General features: G+C 45.3%; 1 protein-coding gene across 5 annotated transcripts in view; it reads left to right on the top strand.

The window, feature by feature from the left end:
* CDS2 (CDP-diacylglycerol synthase 2) overlaps positions 1–19,339 on the top strand; it is a 65,991-nt gene that overhangs the window by 29,537 nt on the left and 17,115 nt on the right. For all 5 annotated transcript variants that reach the window (XM_024238875.3, XM_054541687.2, XM_054541688.2 and 2 more), the window contains exons 2-3: positions 17,349–17,485; positions 18,985–19,081. In XM_024238875.3, the coding sequence (XP_024094643.1) occupies positions 17,349–17,485; positions 18,985–19,081 (234 nt within the window). The remainder of the gene's footprint in view (positions 1–17,348; positions 17,486–18,984; positions 19,082–19,339) is intronic.

Raw genomic sequence — 19,339 nt, 5'->3', positions numbered from 1 at the left:
AATGAAAGGGTCTGCATAATGTGAGAACTGAGGAGGTGTGTAGAGTAGGGGATTTGGCAACAGTGATGCAGACAGTGTTTTCCATGGGGCACATTTCAGGGAGATGAGGGTCTTGAAGGAAAGCAGAAGGATGAACTAGTGCGGGTGGGAAAGATGGTGGTTGTTTTTGAACTCACTGAGTTGGAGGTATCTTGTTGGCAGGTTGAAAGGTTGCACTGGAGCTTGGAGGAGAGGACATAACTCGTGTTATGGGAGCTGGTCCACAGAAGAGAGGCTGAATGGCAGGGTCAGCTCACTAAGGGGCAGTGTGGAGATACAGCCTGGGGGAGTTACTGGCATTTAGGAAGTGTGAGGAGGAAGAACTGAGAAGATGTCATTGGAGAGGATTCAGATATGATTAATTGTAAATGCAGGCAGCCAGTCACATTGACTAAAAAGAAAAAAAGGAATCCATTGGCTCATGTAACTTAGAAGACTAAGGTAATTCTAGCTTCAGGCCTGGTTTAATCAAGGGGCTCAAATGTCACCAAGCTTTGGTCTCCCTGCATCTCTTGGCTCCCCCTCGTGTTGGCTTCATTTTTGGGTTTTAAATGGTAGTAGCTAGATGAGCAAGATGTTGGCCAGCAGGTGAAAGTCCCATGGGAAAGGTCATGCCTTCCTCCTGGTGGCTCCAGAAGCACAGGAAATCGCTGTTATGTGTTCTTGTCATCTCTGACCTGGTCACTGTGCTCAAGGGAGCACAGTGCTCTGATGAATCAGGTCTAAATTATGTGCCTACACTTGGAGTAGGGGGTGGGAGGAGTACTCCAAAGCAAAATAAAGGAACCGTTACTGCACAGAGTGGAACGAAGCTGGGTAGTAAGACACTAAATGTTCAGGGCACCAGGGATCTGGGTGGGAGGGGGAATGGTGGTACGCAAAGCAAGGATTGGTTGGATGCTACTGAGATGCCTGTGAGGATGCTGGAGAACAGTGTGTGGGGCTTGACAGTCAGGAGTTAATCTTTCAGGAAACGGTTTTCTGACACAGTGTAGGTTGAAGCCAGACTCAGGAAGTTTGGGAACATATGGTAGGTGCAGACTTTGTAAAATAGTTTAGAAGTAAAGAGGGGGAGAAGTGGATTGGTGGCTCCAGGCCAAATGGAGTTGAAAGAAAAATGGTTTTAGGACAAACATCTGAAGAGTGGAAAAAAATCTGAGAGAAAAGATCATGATGGTAGAGCCAGAGAGAGGAGGAGTTGATTGGCATAGGAGAGCACTGGAAGATGTGGGACCTGGGGCCTGGGCAGGGAAAGAGAGGCCACGTCTCAGTCTGTTTGGGCTACTATAATGAAACACCATGAGCTGGGTGGCTTATAAACAACAGAAGTTTATTTCTCATTGTTTTGGGGTCTGGGAAGTCCAAGATTATGGCACCAGCAGATTGAGTGTCTGGTAAGGAGCTGCTTTCTGGTTCATCCAGGGCTTCTCACTGAGTCCTGATGTGGTGGAAGAAGGATTGCTCTGGGACCTCTTTTATAAGGGTGCTAATCCCATTAATGAGGGGTTCAGCCTCATGACCTAATCACCTTCCAGTAGCTCCATCTTCTAATACCATTGAGATGGGGGTTAGGATTTCATCGTATGAATTTTGGGGAGACATAAATATGCAGACCACAGTAGGCCAAGACTTCAGATTGGGGTAGGTGGCAGGCACTTATTTCACTTCTTTCTGAAGGAGCTTGTTACTGACAGATTATCATTTTAGGTCCTTTAGTTCAAGCTTGTCTGACCCACGAGCCAACACAAATTCGTAAACTTTCTTAAAACGTTATGAGTTTTTTGTTTTTTGTTTGCTTGTTTTAGCTTATGAGCTATCGTTAGTGTCAGTGTATTTTATATGTGGCCCAAGACAGTTATTCTTCTTCCAGTGTGGGCCAGGGAGGCCAAAAGATTGGCTCTTGCTTTAGGTCATCTTTTTTTTTTTTTTTAGACAGAGTTTTGCTCTTGGTTGCCCAGGCTGGAGTGCAATGGCACAGTCTCGGCTCACTGCAACCTCTGCCTCTCGAGATCAAGTGATTCTCTTGCCTCAGCCTCTCGAGTAGCTGGTATTACAGGCACCTGCCACCACGCCCAGCTAATTTTTTTGTATTTTTAGTACAGACGGGGTTTCACTATGTTGCCCAGGTTGATTTTGAGCGCCTGACCTCAAGTGATCTACCTGCCTCGGCCTCCCAAAGTGCTGGGATTACATGTAGGTGTAAGCCACTGGGGCTGGCCTAGGTCATCATTTTTTAAACAACCCTGTAAAATCTCACCAAGATTTTTCAGTTGTTTCCAGATTATAATGGAGTCTGTTTGATTCTGGTCTCCAGGTTGTCAAATGACATATTTTCAGGATATAAGACTATAAGTAGACTTTTCTATTAACAGTAAAGCTTGTGAATCTTGGTTTGATATGTACAAACAGAGCCACCACTATGTACCCCAATTTCTGGTTGGAGTGACAGAATGAGAACACAGCCAGTTTCTGAGCAGCTGGCGGTTTGGGAACACAGTAGGAATTTAGTACTGGGTGATCGTTGTATCTTACAAGGTGCATCCTCAAGTAGTAATAACTCATTTGTCAGAGATATATGGTGGTGTTTTGCAGTGATTTGCAAACTGTGTTCTCTGCTGATAAGTTAGGGGTTCTCCAAACAAAATTTAAATCTGACAGTGAAGATGAACTGAGACTCCTTCACGCTGTTATCTCAGCACAGGTGAGGGTGAGGCACTTGATGTCAGGAAAACCTTGCTTTAACCCATGTGTCTTTGTGATGGAACAGAAGGATAAGCAAGCCGCTTTGAAAATCAGATTGATTTTTTTTTTTTTGTAGTAGTTAAGTTTTATCAAACATTTAAAACCTTTACAAACTTGACTAAATTTTGTTATTCATTTCAAATTAATATCAGAAATCTAATGTGTTACATTTTCTTTTTTTTAATATATATATTTTTAATTATACTTTAAGTTCTAGGGTACATGTGCACAGCGTGCAGGTTTGTTACATATGTATACATGTGCCATCTTGGTGTGCTGCACCCATTAACTCGTCATTTACATTAGGTATTTCTCCTAATGCTTTTCCTCCCCCCTCCCCCCACCCCACAACAGGCCCTGGTGTGTGACATAAATTTTATGTCAGATAATGTAGAACAGAGAAGCATCAAAAAATGACCCAATGGTCTTGATAAATTCATTTGAAGATGAAATTACGTTAAAATTTTATAGTTCAGTAATTTAAAAGTATATTATAGTTTTTTTCTTTTTGTTTTGGATGATGTGCATGTAAACAAGTGTAAGGAATCTTTGTAAAGCATCAGAAGAAAATTTTAGGTGTTTTGATCTTTGTTAACAGACTATTAGCAAGATGTCAAAGGAATCATAATGCCTGTGCAGATGGTAACCGCTTTGTTCTGTTCCTCTTTTCCCCAAAACAGATTTGTAAAAATTGTATTTGTTACGTTATTCACAAACCTTTTCTACAAAATATATACCAAACTATGTTCTTTTGAAAGATGTTTCTAGTAATTTTTAGGTCATTTCCATATATATTATGTGCAGTTTAAAAAGCAAACCAACCCTAGTTTGTTAAATAATTCGCCTGTTTTTACTTAAAAAATAATGGGGTTGTGCACCTGTGTAAAGTTTGTACATCTTAGCAGTATAAATTACTGACACATTTTTAAAAATGAAGTAAAAACTCAGAATCCTTGTGATTCAGTGCCCTTATGTTTTTAAAAAAGAGGGAAAAATAATGCAAGATTCAGAATATTGGAGTGGTTGGCATGCCTGTCTTCATTTTACTTTTTGACTGGCTGCCCATATGCCGATGATGATGAAGCTGAGCTGTTTGTGCCACTGCCATTTGACGCTGTGAGAATCACAACTGTTTTATCTGTTGCTGCTGCTGTTAAAAGGCAGAGTAGTAACTGGCCACTGAATTAAATTTAAAAGAAAGGCAGGGGAGAGCTGGAATCTCTGCTGAGGATGGCTTTGCTCAGGTCTTTTCTTAGCCCTGCAACTACTTAACAGTTCATATGCTTGCTGAAGGGATAGGTCTGTCCTTGACTGGTTGAACCTTGTTCAGAATCCTGTTCACCTGGCTGTTGAGGACTAGAAGTTGTAGGATGCTGAGGTGGTGTTGGGGGTTCTAGCCCCCTCCTCACAGTAGTAGGGGAACCAGAGCTTTGGGGAGCCTTAGCAGTTTTCTTCCTGGTTGCAGGTTGGGGTGGATACAGCTGTTAGACTGTCTGCATTGTCCAGTATAGTAGCCACTAGCCACATGTGGCCAATTAAACCTTTTCTTATTGTGGCTAAATATTATATATATCATAAAATTGATAATTTTAACCATTTTCAAGCATATGGTTCTATGGCATTGAGTACATTCACATTGTTTTGCAACTGTCACCAGAACAAACATTCCAGAATATTTTCATCTTCCCCAAATGAAACTCTGTACTCATTAAACAACTCTCCCCTCTCACTCCCCCAGCCCCTGGAAACTCTGTACCCATTAAACAACTCTCCCCTCTCACTCCCCTAGCCCCTGACAACCACCATTCTATTTTCTGTCTCTACGAATTTGACTACTCTAGGTACCTCATGTAAGTGGAATCATATATTTGTCTTTTTGTGTCTGGCTTATTTCACTTAGCACAGTGTCCTCAAGGTTCATCCATGTGGTAGCATGTGTGAGAATTTCCTTCCTTTTTAAGGCTGAATAATATGCCACTGTATATGTATACTACATTTTGTTCATTCCTTTGTTGATGGATACTTGGATTGCTTCTACTTTTTTGTTTATTGTGAATAAGGCTGCTATGAACATGGGTGTACAAATATCTCTTTGAGTCCCTGCCCTCAGTTCTTTTGGGTATATACCCAGAAATGGAATTGCTGAGTCATGTGGTAATTCTATGTTTGATTTTTTGAGGAACTGCCAGACTGTTTACTATAGCAGCTGCATTATTTTACATTCTGAACAACAGTGCACAAGGGTTTCAGTTTTTTCACATCTTCTCCAGTACTTGTTATTTTGGTTTTTCTTTTTTCTTTTTTGAAAATAGCCACTCTAGTGGATGTGAAGTGTGTGGCAGTTTAAATTTAATTAAAAATAAATACATAAATTCACTTCCTTAGTCTCGCTAGCCACATTTTAATTGTTCAATAAGCCACACGCAGCTGTGGCTGTCATATTGGACAGTATAGAGAGAACATTTCCATTATTGCAGAAAGTTCTATACTGACAAAACCTGGAGGTAGCAGTGGACCTGAAAGGGATTGATCCAAGCCCAGCAGAGTCCCAAGGATTCAATCAATTGATAACTGACACATACATTGAGAGGCAATCCATTGATAACTGACGCATACTTTGTGTATGTAGTATAACCCAGCATAGACATAGTTTTATATTCTGCCTTTTTCATGTTGCTGCACAGTGTTTATAGTTGTCTTGTTAATAGCTGCACAGAAAATTGATTTAGCGTAATTTACCTAATAATTTTTCCTTGTTAGGGACATAAAACCAGTTTCTCCTTTTCAGTACTGCAGTAGAGTATGCTCATTTCCCAGTTGTCTCCAGGCTTAGCCCTTCTGGTTTCTTCATCTATTCATTTTATCGTCTTGCTCTTTTTTGTCTCCTTACTGTTTTAACCACTCTATTGGACATACTTGGCCTCTAGGTAAAGTCTGACTAACGCTAACTAGAACCAGACCATGACTATGTTAATATAGCCTAAAATGCCATTAGCTGTTTTTGCTGTTTGAACTGATTGTACCATCTTGGGTGAAGTGCCTACTCCAAAACAGTCAAGGTGCACATTGCCTTAGGCTGGGGTAAATGCCTGTTCGTGAACCTGTCACTGTGACAGAGGGGCAGAATTAAAAATAAGTAGACTGTACAAGCTACTGTATACCATGAAATAGTTTATGGATTTTTAGGAGGGAACCAACTGCAGTGTCCAGTACCTGGGGGAAGATGGGGAGATAAGAATTAAGGGTCGAACATCCCAAAATCAAAAATTTGAAATTTTTAAAATCTGAAACTTTTTGAGTGCCAGTGTGACGCTCAAAGGAAATGCTCATTGGAGCATTTTGGATTTAGGATTTTCTGATTAGGGATGCTCAACCAGTAAGTATAATGCAAATATTCCAAATTCTGAAAAGAACTCTGAAATGCAAAACACTTCCGGTCTCAAGCATTTTGGTTAAGGGATATTCAGTCTCTACCTGTCAGGTTTCTGGCTTATGCAGGGTATATAGACTCGCGTGCTGTCAACTGATTGACTAGGCAAGACTTCAGGATCAATAGTTTTACGGAAAATGTCAAAAGTGCTCTGTTTAGATGTGTTATTTTTGAAATGCCTGTAAGAACTTTCTCTTGGAGATGTCAGTAAGTGGTTGGAAATATGAGTCTGAAGCTTGGGGGAGAAGTCGGGGTTGGAGATACAAATGTTGGGGTCATTGGCATGGAATTGGTAATTAAAGCCAAGGGGCTGGATGATGATACCTAGGGAGAGAGTGTGGTAGGTCCAGAACTGAGCCCAGGGCCCATTCAACATTTTGAAGTCAGGTAGACTTCAAAGTCACAGGAGACTCAGAAAGAGCAGCCAGTCAGGTAGAGTGAGAACCTGTTAAGTATGGTATGGAGGTAGCTGAGAGGAGACTGTTTCAAGGAGGAAATGGTCAACTAGATCTGACATTGCCAAGATATATGATAAGATGAAGGCAGGAGAATCTGTCTGATTTGGCAGCATGGAGGTTGTTTTATTTACTTATGTTTGAAGATGCACTTTAGTCTCCAGAGCCTGGGGAGATCATACTGAGGCCACATTGACTTTTCTTTGCTGGGGTAATGGATATTTGAAAGTAATTTGATGGCCAGGTACTGTGGCTCATGCTTATTCTCCCAGCACTTTGGGAGGCCAAAGCATGAGGATCACTTGAGGCCAGAAGTTTGAGACCAGCCTGGGCAATGTAGGGAGGCTCTTTCCTTTTAATTACTGGTTTTCAAAAAAAGATTTGGTGTTTCAGCACCCTTCAAAGGTGGCCGAAGTAGTTTTTTTGTTTCGTTTTTATTTGTATTTATTTATTTTTTGAGACAGACTTTTGCTCTTGTTGCCTAGGCTGAAGTGCAATGGCTCAATCTCGGCTCACCGTAACCTCCGCCTCCGGGATTCAATCGATTCTCCTGCCTCAGCCTCCTGAGTATCTGGGATTACAGGCATGGGCCACCACGCCCTGCTAATTTTGTATTTTTAGTAGAGACAGGGTTTCTCCCTGTTGGTCAGGCTGGTCTCGAACTCCCAACTCAGGTGATCCACCCGCCTCGGCCTCCCAAAGTGCTGGGATTATAGGTGTGAGCCACTGCACCTGGCCAGTAGTTTCTTACAATTATCATTATGAACTCATAAATTTTCATATACTTGTGTTTAAATCACTTTTTGTTTATTATTTTAATGCTCAAATTGTCCTATCGTTGGCCATTAGGAATCTTTCTTCAAAGACTTTCTCATTTTCAATTTAATTTTTTCCCAAGGCATCCTTAGTGATTTATCAAAAAGAGAAACTATTTAGCATTGTGGCTTTCATAATTTCTTTTTTTTTTTTTTTTTTTTTTTTGAAGCAGAGTCTAGCTCTGTCGCCCAGGCTGGAAAGCAGTGGTGCAAACTCGGCTCACTGCAGCCTCCACCTCCCAGGTTCAGGCAGTTCTCTTGCCTCAGCCTCCCAAGTAGCTGGGATTACAGGTGCCCACCACCATGCCTGGATAATTTTTGTGTTTTTAGTAGAGACGGAGTTTCACCATGTCGGCCAGGCTGGTCTTGAACTCTTGACCTCAGGTGATTGCCCACCTTGGTCTCCTGAAGTGCTGGGATTATAGGCACGAGCCACTGCACCTACCCCATAATTTCTTCTATAACTAATATGACAAATTTGGGATTGAGAACACTGTTAATTCCATGTTCTTCAAGGGAGAAACATACTAGTTTCTCCCTTGAATAGTTAGAGTCTATTTGATTGGTACTTGATTCCATGATTGTTGGTTATAAACCAGGAATACTACAAAAGTGACAATATAATGTTCCAATATGGTAAACAGCCCCAGAGTGCTTGTCTGCCCACAGGAGTAGGGGAAGTTGGGGCATGAGACACTGGGGACATTTGCTCTCATGTCTACTTATTTTGTCTAGGAATCTTTGTAGAAAGCACTATTGTGAGGTGAGTGACAGTGAAGCAGGTACCAGATGGCGATTTATGATTTAGGGGCTCTTTGCATGTGGAACCCAGCAGCTGTCCTGGTTCTGCTTCCTGGCAGAGGTCTGGGGAGCACACTTGAGCCCAGTTTTGAGATTGCGAATATATTTTTCTTCTCCATCTTACTAGATCTTTTGGCAGTATTCGACATACTCCCTCCTTGGGAGAGCTTTATCTTAATAAACTGAAAAAAAAAAAAATTCCTTCCTTCCCCAGTAAGGCTGAAAACTCATTTTCCCTTAAATACTAAATAGAGATGCCCGACTAAGGAACTGATAATAGAAGGACCTGTTGGACTCCAGTGGGGCTTCTGATTTTTGGTGTCTTTCCCCTAACCCTGGAAGACAATAGGAAAACAAGTGATGTCATCAGAACAGAGCCATTGGCAGAGCCTCCTGGGGACCTGAGTGGTTTTCTTGTCTCTGATAGTCTCTGTTCTGAATTAAGTAATGGCTTGTGATGGAGGTTGGTACTTCCTGCAGCTGTTTCATATTTATAGTTATATGCTTGCTATTAGTAAACAGATGCATCTACTCCAGAAGGAGGCTTTAATGGGCAAGGTGGGAGAGAGTGTTGGGAGAAAGAAGGATTCCTGATCATTCCTTGTCACAAAAATTATGGGTTTAATGTATGAGACTGGCAGTCATGCAGAGGTTGGGACTCAGTACAACTGCACGTATTTGAATTAGAAAGCCTTGCATTCCTAGAAGCTGGATTTCAGACAGGCTTTCCTCATCCTTTCTGAGACATACAGATCCTGTACTTTTTTTGGAAACCCCCGTATCACTTAGGATACATTTGGCCACCAGTGTCTAAGAAGAAGGGGAGATAAACAGTGGGACAGCTGGCTGCAGCCCTAAAATGCCTCCTCTAGTGCTACTGAGTGCAAAAATGAATTGTTGGCCTACGCTATATGTAGCCCAGCTATACCTGCCACTTTAGCAAACCCTGGATTCTCTCAGCATAATTGGCTATGGCTGCCTATGCAGATGTGGTTCTAGGTGCCAGGCCAGGTGCTGGGGGTACAGTGGTGAGGAAGTCAGCATGGCTACCCCACAGAGATGATGGTCTCGAGGCAGAGACTATGCGGTGTGGGAAGCCGTCTTCTTTTGTTTTTTTGAGACAGGGTCTTGCTCTGTCATCTAGGCTGGAATGCAGTGGCATGATCAGGTCTCACTGCAGCCTCAACCTCCTAGGCTTAGGCGATCCTCCCACTTTGGCCTCCCAAAGTTTTGGGATTACAGGCATGAACCACGGTGGGGAGCACTCCTAAGGAAGGACAGGGGCCGCTGGGACACACAGGCAGTTGGGGAAGATTTGGAGAGAAAGGGAACTCTTAAAAGATCAATGAAAATTTGCTGGAAGAGAAGTGGGTTTCAGTAGAGGGTGGTTTGCAGACTGTTTTAGGTAGGAACACAGGAGCAAAAGTCCTAAAGGTAAGAAAGTACAACCTGTTCTAGAAACTGACTCTAGTTCAGAATGGCTGTAAGAGATAAGGCTGGATGAGTAGATAAGACCCTGATCCCAAGGGGCTTGTACGCCATTTTAAAGACCTGTCATCTAGGTTCTGGGGAGCTGTGGAAGGGGTTCAGGATGGAGAGTGACACAATCAGAATTTCTGGGAAGGTCCTCGTGCTGCAGTGGCGTGAGTGTAGGTGGGAGTGGACTCTAGGCTGAAGGTGAGGTAGCCAGTTAGGCTGTTGCAGTTACTCAGAGGAGGGATGATGTTGGCTTGAATTAAGGGAATGACAGGTGGCGTAAGGAGTGGATGCAGCTGAAAGCTGTTTTGGAGGTAGCATGAACAAGCTTGGTGACAGATCTACAAGCTGAGAAAGGAGCCACTAAGGGTGATGGCCACCTTGTTCTCTTGAAAATTCGGGGAAAGGGTACCATTTGCTAAGATAGGTCACATAGTCGAAGGAAGAGGTTTGTGGGAAGAGATGATGAGCTTGGTTTTGGACACATGGTGAGTTTTAGGTGTCTGTGGAGACATCTAGTAGGTATTTGGATTTAGGGTCTGTAGCTCAAGAAGAGACAGCAGGGAGCATGAGAATGAATGGGAAAACTCAGGGAGAGTGGGAGGCAGCAGAAGAATAAGAGAGCTTAGGACCAACCCCAAGGAACCCTCAAATGAAGGGACAGGCTGATGAAGAGGCAGTTCCTAAGGAGAAGGCCAGCTAAAGATGCCTGGCCAGAGAGGCAGGCAGCAACCCAGGGGGAGGTGCTGCTTGGAAGCCAGAGGAAGAGTGTTTTTCAATAATAGCATAAAAAGCTGCTGAGGGATTGAATGAGGTGAGGACTGAGTCCCCGGTGGGTTTCGTGACAAGGTCCTTGTTAACCTGGGAGAGCTGCTTCAGTGGAACAGGTGGGGTTGAAGTTGGGTTGTTGTGGTTTGAGGAATGATGCACAGCCAGGGAGGGGACATGAAATGTCGACAGCTCTTCCCAGAGGTTTACCCATGAAGTGGGGAAGAAAGTGCATTGGTTGGATGAGCTGTCAGAGGTTGTTTGTTGAGCCTGCCTAGATGGTTGTAAGTAGGGCTGTGGTGAGGGAGAGAGGTGAGAAGATGGAGAGGGCAATGGAGTGAGTCTCTGAGGAGGTGGGAGGAGAAGGCATGGCGAGCACATGGCTGACTCCGAGTGTGGCTGTCCTGGGGACAGTTGTCCTTTGCCATCAGTGTTGTGTCCTCTACCAAGTCCCCTGTGGTCCTTTGTAAATAGCTTTATCTGGAGACAAAATGGCTCACAGCCAGTTAGGTTTTAAGAAGCTGAATCTGCCACATTCATGTATTTTCTTGTCCTTTCTCTGAGTGCAGTTAACCTGTTAGAGATGCCAGAAGTGAAGCTGTCCATCTGGGTAGCTGAACACATTTTCTTTGAATCCCATTATTGCTATGAGGCTTTTGAAGGACAGGGTATGGCCATACTGGGGATGACTGTGAACTCATTCAGAGTGGGGTCCTCCTTCTGTTTGGTGTTTTGTTCTGACAATTGAACTTGTCAAATGGAGTTAGTATTAGGGCTAAAAGTATTTCTTTGTTATTCCCAACAATACACACACACAAATGCATGCTGTCACACCCTGGCCAGATATATGTATATATATGTATATACGTATTTTTTTTCAGTAGGAACTCAGATGAAAGCCTACTTGGCTTTTTCATTGAGAGGGCCACCTAAGTCCCTGACACTTATTAAGGATGCTTATTAAGGATAAACCCATCTCTGGTAATTTCTCTCCTAGGATCCTGTGTGAGTGGGGAGTTGCCCTCCCTGGCAGCTGGTCACAGGGCTTGATCTAGAAGATGGAGGCCATGGTATTCAGCAGAAAAGTTAGGCTTAGACTAATGACTTTCCTCCAGGAGAAAGTTGATAATTTGCATATAAAGCAGTGCAAAAAATTGTGTAGGTTATGAAGTTAGTCAGTGAAACTTGTGAATTTGAATGCAGTGTCAGTGGGAAAGGCAGAGTTGTTGGAGGCATAACCCACCAGTGCCTTGAAGTCTGCCTTTTAATGAAATTTACTTGAAGAAGAAAGAAAAAGAGAAGAAAAGCTGAATGATGGTACTGCTTATTTTCTTTCCCTAGTTTTTAGTTCCTCTTAGGCAAATATGAACAGAATATTAATATGTTTTCTTTAATGGAGTCCAGAGCTGAGCCATTATCTGGTAAAGAAATGGAGTATGGAGCTGGGTACGGTAGCTCACGCCTGTAATCCCAGCACTTTGGGAGGCCGAGGCAGGTGGATCACCTGAGGTCAGGAGTTCAGGACCAGCCTGGCCAACGTGGCAAAACCCCGTCTCTATTAAAAATATAAAAATTATCCAGGCATGTTGGCGGGTGCTTGTAATCCTAGCTACTTGGGAGGCCGAGGCAGGAGAATCGCTTGAACCCGGGAGGTGGAGGCTGCAGTGAGCCAAGATTGCGCCACTGCACTCCAGCCTGGATGACAGAGCAAGACTCTGTCTCAAAAAAAAAAAAAAAAAGAAATGGGGTATAGGGTAGGGTAGGTTCCACTAGTGTGGAGCCTGACACAGTACCCAAGGGATTCTCTCTAGCCATAGGCACAGCCACACTTTTTTGGGTCAAACACTGACCATGTCACTACTTTGGGTGTCAGAGTCTTGAGAAATATCCAGGTAGGAGGGTGGGCCCCTGACACCAAGTGAAGACCGAAAGGGAGCCTCAGAAGGATGCTGTCCAGGAAGCCTCCCACCAGGCTGGCAGGAAACCCAAACAGCAGGGTTTTCTTCCCGAATAGTTGATAGTGAAAATGAGTTCCACAAATGCTGTTCTGGACTGAGCTAGGTCCCTGCCCAGGAAAAGCCAGACCTTAACCACAAGGAACATCTCCTCCTGCCCGCTGCTCCCTCTGGCCCTCCCTCACTGCCTTCTCTTGCTTCTGTTATGTTCTGATCTTTGGGTCAGTGCTGGGTGTGGGGAAGCTTCTGGGCAGTTGGTGGAGAAGCTTTCTGAGCATGAGTTTCTCCAAAAATGCTAATGGCTCTTAACTGAGCCCCTGGTACACAGGACACTCCATGTGTCCCTCATCCTAAGTGCTTCTGCCTTTCCCTAGAGGGTCTATGTAAACCAAAAGGGTGGGCCCTCAGAGGAGCTTTCCCCCTTCCTTTAAAGCAGCACTCTTGTTTCCTGTTTATACCAGCACTACAACCCCGTTGGGAAATGGCTGAAGAACTGTGGGAGGCGGTGGTTGAGAGAGAACCTGAGAGGGTCTGCCCCACCTGGCCCTCGGGATTGAAAGGGAAGGAAGGAGGAGGGTTGCCTGGGAGCTGAGTGGATATGAGTCGGAAGAGGCAGGGCAGCCTCTCCCTGCTGTGCTGGTCTCAGCACCCACCAGAAGTGAGGCAGGAGTGGACGCTGGTTTGGTCCTGCTGCCAGGGCTGCTGCAGGGGTACCAGTCAGGCACACAAGCAGGAAAGTGGGTGCTATCATATCTCAGTGTAGTCTGGACACTTTGGTCCATCATAGGTCAAGTAGAATTAATTAGCTCATTAGTTCAACAAATCTTGGGGCACCTGCTATGTTCCAGGCACTGCTCAGCGCAGTGGTGAACAGGTAACTCCTGGCCTCTGACACAGTGCCGTGTCTCACATGTATATGGTGTTTTTACCATGTTCCCAGTTTACTCTCATGAACATATGCATATGTCTTGATAATGCCCATTACAAAGCATACATGGGAAAGAAAAGAAGAATGAGGTAAGTAGAGATAAGTTCTAAGATTTCCTCCCACACTTTGGCAGATGGTTCAGCTTCAGAGTCTTACTAGCATGGACTGTTGCTTTAATGGGTAGCTTTTGTGTTTCGGACACCACCTTACACAGTTTTGAGTCGGGGCTACCAGTGTGGAAGAGCTTGAAGCAAGATAGGCAAATGCTGTGCCCAGATCATTTATTAGCACTTGGCCCAAGCAAGGCCTGATGCTCTCCTTGGGAAGGGTGCCCAGCTTTTCTGGGGTGGGTGTTTTAGGGTCTCCTGCTTCTGTCCTGTGTGCTGTGGTCAGGCTACTGAGGGGAGTGCGGCAGGCACTTGCTGCTATTCAGTACTTTATAGTTTTCATAGCCTTTCATCGAGGTCGCATTGGTCATCCCAACAACCTTCCGAGATAGGGATTCCTTCCCCACTGAAGACCAGAGGATGGAGGCCTGTGCTGTGTGTCATGAATATCAGAGCCAGCCCTGGGCCTTGCTTTCCTGGACTGGCCACTGCCTCATTCTGCAGAAAGTTTTTCTTGATATCTCCCCACCTCACTGTGCCCCAGAGGAGCAAACTGATGAACGTGTTCAGCATGTACCACCTTTCTTGTGGGAAGGAGCATGGGTTCCAGGTCCCTGCCTGCTTCCAGACCCTCTGTGGAAGCTGCCGCTGGCACTCAGCTTCCTTTTCCTGGGTATGAGCAGCTGTTTCCCCAAGCAGAATGCCTTTGTCCACGGGGTGGGGAGGAGCCAGAAGACTGCAGGCCTCCAGGTTCTCTCAGGTTTCTGTTTCCTTTGGCATCCACAGGACATCAGGAGCCAGGTGGCTGGGTGACCTGTCCCCCTCCTCCTCTGTGTCTTCCCCAGGCTGTGCAGTTTCCCCGCTCACAGGGATTTGCCCTTGGCACCTGTTCGGCCCTGTCTCAGCATGTGGGAGAGAGTGGTCTGTAGGTTGGTGTTGGTTTCCTGCTCAAAGGATGCTTCCTCAGTAGGCCCGGGTGAGGCCCAGGGAACCTGGAGTTACTCACTTAAAGGCAGCAAAAACCTAGAAAGTTAATCTATTTCAGGCTTGTTTGTTCAGTGGTTTTTTGAAAAGATCAACAAAATTGATAGACCGCTAGCAAGACTAATAAAGAAGAAAAGAGAGAAGAATCAAATAGACGCAGTAAAAAATGACAAAGGGGATATCACCACCGATCCCACAGAAATACAAACTACCATCAGAGAATACTATAAACACCTCTACGCAAATAAACTAGAAAATCTGGAAGAAATGGATAAATTCCTCGACACATAATTCATTTCTTAGTTGTTCAGCTCAGTCCTCCTGAGGTCTTGGTAACAAGAGTTGCGATATCTTTGTAACCGTTCTCTGTCTCCTTTTACTACTCTCTGCCTCTGGATACCCCTCTTCACTTCACCCCTTCCTACAAGGAAGGAGTCAGGTCTGACAGTGTTGCAGGATGCAGTGCTGGGCTAACGGAAGGTCCAGAGAGGCTCCTAGCACGGAACTGGAGCTGCCTGCTCCTCCCTCGCAGGACGCTGCCTGGGTTCCGTTCCTGTCCTTCTCTGCCTGGGGAACTAGCAGCCTTTGTGAGTCTCCTTGACAACAGGATGGATAAGTTAAAAATAACCTTGTGCCGGGCTTTCTGTGTGTGAGTGCCCTCTCGCCTGCTGCTCTGGAGCGCAGTCCCTACAGCTTCTAGAGGCTCCTGAGTGCATCTGTGGAAGTCTCAGTGGGGTCCACTTGCTAGCATTTTGAAGCCCCGAGGTTTTAGAGGTCAAAGACAGATGATCAGGCAGCATCATTACCTTGTAACTCGTAATGATTACCGTAATATTACTGGCAACTGGTGGTTGCCGATGGTGTGTGGGTGTCAATGTTGAAATAAAGATTGGACAGCTGTTCTGAATGCTTTGTCTTCATTTAGTCTCCCTGGAGAGGGACGACTCTGGAGACCTTACTGTGTTTCAGAACCTCTGGAGTGGTGTACTGGGCCACAGCCCTGGGTGAGAGTTTGGTTATATCGCTTCAAGGAATCCCCATGGGAAGGAGGGTCCTTACCTTACTGGGCCCCTTTTATAAGGTGAAGACGCCAAAGTACAGAGGCACTTGGGTGACTTATCCAGAGCCACCTGGCGCGACTGTGGCAGAGTAGGGAGCAGTCTCTGTCTTCAGAAGCTGTGGCTCTTTCCCTTGGATCCTAATGATGAGGCCGTCTTTATCAGGCCTTTAACCAAAGCCAGTTGTCTCTTTTTTATCAGCAGTCTGCACTAGGCGAGGCCCTCTGTTTTGCTAATCTGTTTTGTTTTTCTGTTTTGCTCATCTGCACTAGTTAAGGCCCTCTGTCTTGTCACAGTTGTAAATTAATTTAGAAAGAGCTGTCTCCCTGAGGGCAGGGGCTGGGTTTTTCTTTACACACCTGGACCTAATTCTTCTCTTCTCCTTCCATCCATTAGTAAGTGTTTTGCTGTGTGCCATGCATGGGGATAATGAGAACAAGAAGTTATATTCTTGTCTTTAAGGAGTTTGTCGTCAGCCAAGGAGACATTTACAAAAATTCCTGTTGTGGTCAGCGCTGAGAGGGAGAAGGATCAAGTGTTAAGAGAGCAAATAACTGGGGTGTCTAACCTTGCCTGAGGTGAAGGTGGGGGTTAGAGCAGTCTGAGAGAACATATTAGTAACACAAAGTACTCAAATCTGGAGCACATAAACCACTACAAATCAATAAAAAAAGGAAGGCAGAAAACTCCGTAGAAAAACTAGCCAATGATTTGACAGACACTTGACAAAAGAAGATATCCAAATGGCCAATGAACATGTGAAACAGTCACAATTCCATGTATTTATCAGTCATCAGGGAAGTCAGAGGACCTGGGTTAATATGAGACATTGGGCCACACATTGAACTTCCCGATCCCGTTTCTTATTTGTAAATGGGGCTTCTCCTGTCCCTTCCCTTCCTCCCAGTACTGCTCTGAAGCTTGCAGGCATGGGAAAGGCTCTTCAGACCTTGCGGGGCTATACAGATACTAAGTAGTGTTGTTACTCTAAGTGATTTAATTTCTCCTCCACCTCTGCTCATAGCAACTATTCTGAATTCCCCTATGAAAGAAAAGACTTGAGTAGTAGGATGGTTCCTAGGATTCAGAATAGCCTGTCCCTTGATACTTTGGGTAAAAGAGCTTGCTGCTGGCATGGCTCTGGTTCCCTCACCCAGGCTGGGAGCAGGGTGAGTTCCTGTGGGTCTTTTGTCACCCGGGGCCTGGTGGCAGGGAAAGGACTGAGATGCACCAGTCCTGGCTCAAGCATTGTCTGGAGTAGGCTGTCTGGTTCGTCGTCCACACTGACCGTGATTGACCTCCTCACAGAGTGCTCTAGTGAAGTCCAGAAATAACACTCTGGACTTGGGACATGTTGACATTAACGGGTCTACAGGGGCAACAGCCCACACCACCTGGCTTCCCCTGAGACAGCCTGGTCAGTGCCATTGGCTGCCCTAGCAGGCTCAGGGATAACCTCCTGGTAAAACCGGTCCCAGCCTCCCTTTTGCATTCTTTGGATACAAAGGAGCCATGTTCTCTCTCTTCTGGATCTGTCCTCTGCAGTTAAGCAGATGGTACACGGTGCAGATGCACACCACTCTTCCAGCAGAGTGTGGCTGGCCACCTCGGCACATGTCACAACAGTGTCAGGATTGCTGCCAATCCTGTCAGTCCCATCACCTGACTGTGCCAGTTTCTTAGGCCCTGTTTGGAGTCTTTTCCCACAGATCTCTCATGACAGGCATAGACTTCTCAATGGTCTACTCGGCACTTTTGACCTTTTTCTCTTCTGTATTTCTGCCGCTTAGGAGTCAGAGTCAGAAGCAAAGGTAGATGGAGAGACTGCATCGGACAGTGAAAGCCGGGCAGAATCCGCACCCCTGCCAGTCTCTGCAGATGATACCCCGGAGGTCCTCAATAGGGCCCTTTCCAACTTGTCTTCAAGGTAACCTGGCTTAATGATGCAGGTGCTTGTTGGGGGCTTTGCACCATGTCCAAGTGCCCTGGAAGAGCCTGCAGAGAGCCTGTGGTCTTGCAGAGCAGGCCCGCTGTCTTGCCTCAGCCTCCCATGCCGCTGCTCCAGGCTCCATTGAGTGTAATCTAGTGCTTAGCAGTGGCAGTGAGCAGAGTGACCAGGAGGGGAGGGCAACCAAGGCTGGAAGGATCTGGCCCCGGAAGGGTGCTTCAGACTGGACTAGGAAGTGCAGTCCAAAGAGGAAGAGGGGACAGGAGGGATGGAGGTGGGTAAGGTCAGCTGACACTGCATAGCACAGGAAACTGGCCTTGGGTTTGTGATTAATGGGCAGGCTGCTTTTCACTGAGGAGTCCACGTTTCCAGTTCAGAGTTTAGTTTCTCTCACATCCATTGTGAACAGTTCCTTAAATTCTCCAGGAAGAACTGGGAAACATCTTAACCTAGGTGAATCTAGTGTTAAAACTTTTGGCCCTTGAGAACTTGGTTCTTTTCACACAGCTATGTGAGTAGATCAAAAACACATTATAAGACCCCAAAGCGTTATCTCAGTGTTCCTATGTGTGCCTCCAGCTGTCCCCTTGGGAGTCTGAATTGTGCAGTGATTAAGCGTGTGGACTTTGCAGCCAGACCCCTGGATTCAGAACCCAGCTTTACTGTTTGCCAGCTGTTCGACCTGTGCCTCCATTTCCTCATCTGTAAAAGCGAAGTGTGTTGAGGATTGAAGGAGTTAACATATGTAAAGTCCTCATAAAATTACCTTATGCAGGCCGGGTACGGTGGCTCACGCCTGTAATTCCAGCACTTTGGGAGGCCGAGGTGGGTGGATCAGGAGGTCAGGAGATACTAAAAATACAAAAAAATTAGCCGGGCGTGCTGGCGGGCGCCTGTAGTCCCAGCTAATTGGGAGGCTGAAGCAAGAGAATGGCATGAACCCGGGAAGCGGAGCTTGCAGTGAGCTGAGATTGCGCCACTGCACTCCAGCCTGGGCTACAGAGGAAACTCGGTCTCAAAAAAAAAAAAAAATTATGCATATTTGTGGTAGCTGTTATTATCATTGCATAATGTTACTATTATTCCCATAATTATTCAGGGCAGTGCAGTGTAGGATCCTGCTGCCAGAAAAAAATATTTTTTTCTTCAGATGGTCAGCTGTAGAAACCATCCAAGTGGATACAGAAGCAGAGGGCACTACATTTCCCTTGGTTTTTTTGTTTGTTTGTGTTTTGCCTGATACCTTCTTTAAGATATAAGCTAGGTGTATTTTTTGCCAAGTTTGGTTGTGACTTAGGCATTGGTACTAGTGGTCCTGCTCCTGCCAGCATGTGGCTGGTGCTTCCGTCATGGTGAATCTGGAAAGGACTGAGCTCAGGGCCCTCATCTCAGGAAGATCCATGTCCCTTGAATTTGTGCATTGGTTTTTTTCTGGGCTCCTAACTGGTGTTTTCTGCTTCCCCTACTCTCTGACCTAGATGGAAGAACTGGTGGGTGAGAGGCATCCTGACTTTGGCCATGATTGCATTTTTCTTCATCATCATTTACCTGGGACCAATGGTTTTAATGATAATCGTAAGTGCCATTTCACACTATTTTAGTTTTCCCTTCAGTTTTTGCTGCGGGCCCGGTTGTCTTAAGTGTGAGGTGTTGGGTTGGTTGTGGGAATTGATGGGGGTCCAGGCTTCTCAGAAAACCTCTTCCATAGAACATCTGTGACTTCCCACTTCTCGGTAGCCACCTGGAGGGTCATTGGTGTAGGCTGGTTGTTTATGGTTGAAGATGTCTCAATGTCTTTTCTTTTAAAAAACTGACTTTATTGCCTGTGATCCC

The sequence above is a fragment of the Pongo abelii genome, chromosome 21 (assembly GCF_028885655.2).
Source record: "Pongo abelii isolate AG06213 chromosome 21, NHGRI_mPonAbe1-v2.0_pri, whole genome shotgun sequence".
Lineage (NCBI taxonomy): Eukaryota > Metazoa > Chordata > Mammalia > Primates > Hominidae > Pongo > Pongo abelii.
Note: the sequence above shows the minus strand (reverse complement) of the source record. Positions and strands in the feature narration are given on the sequence as shown.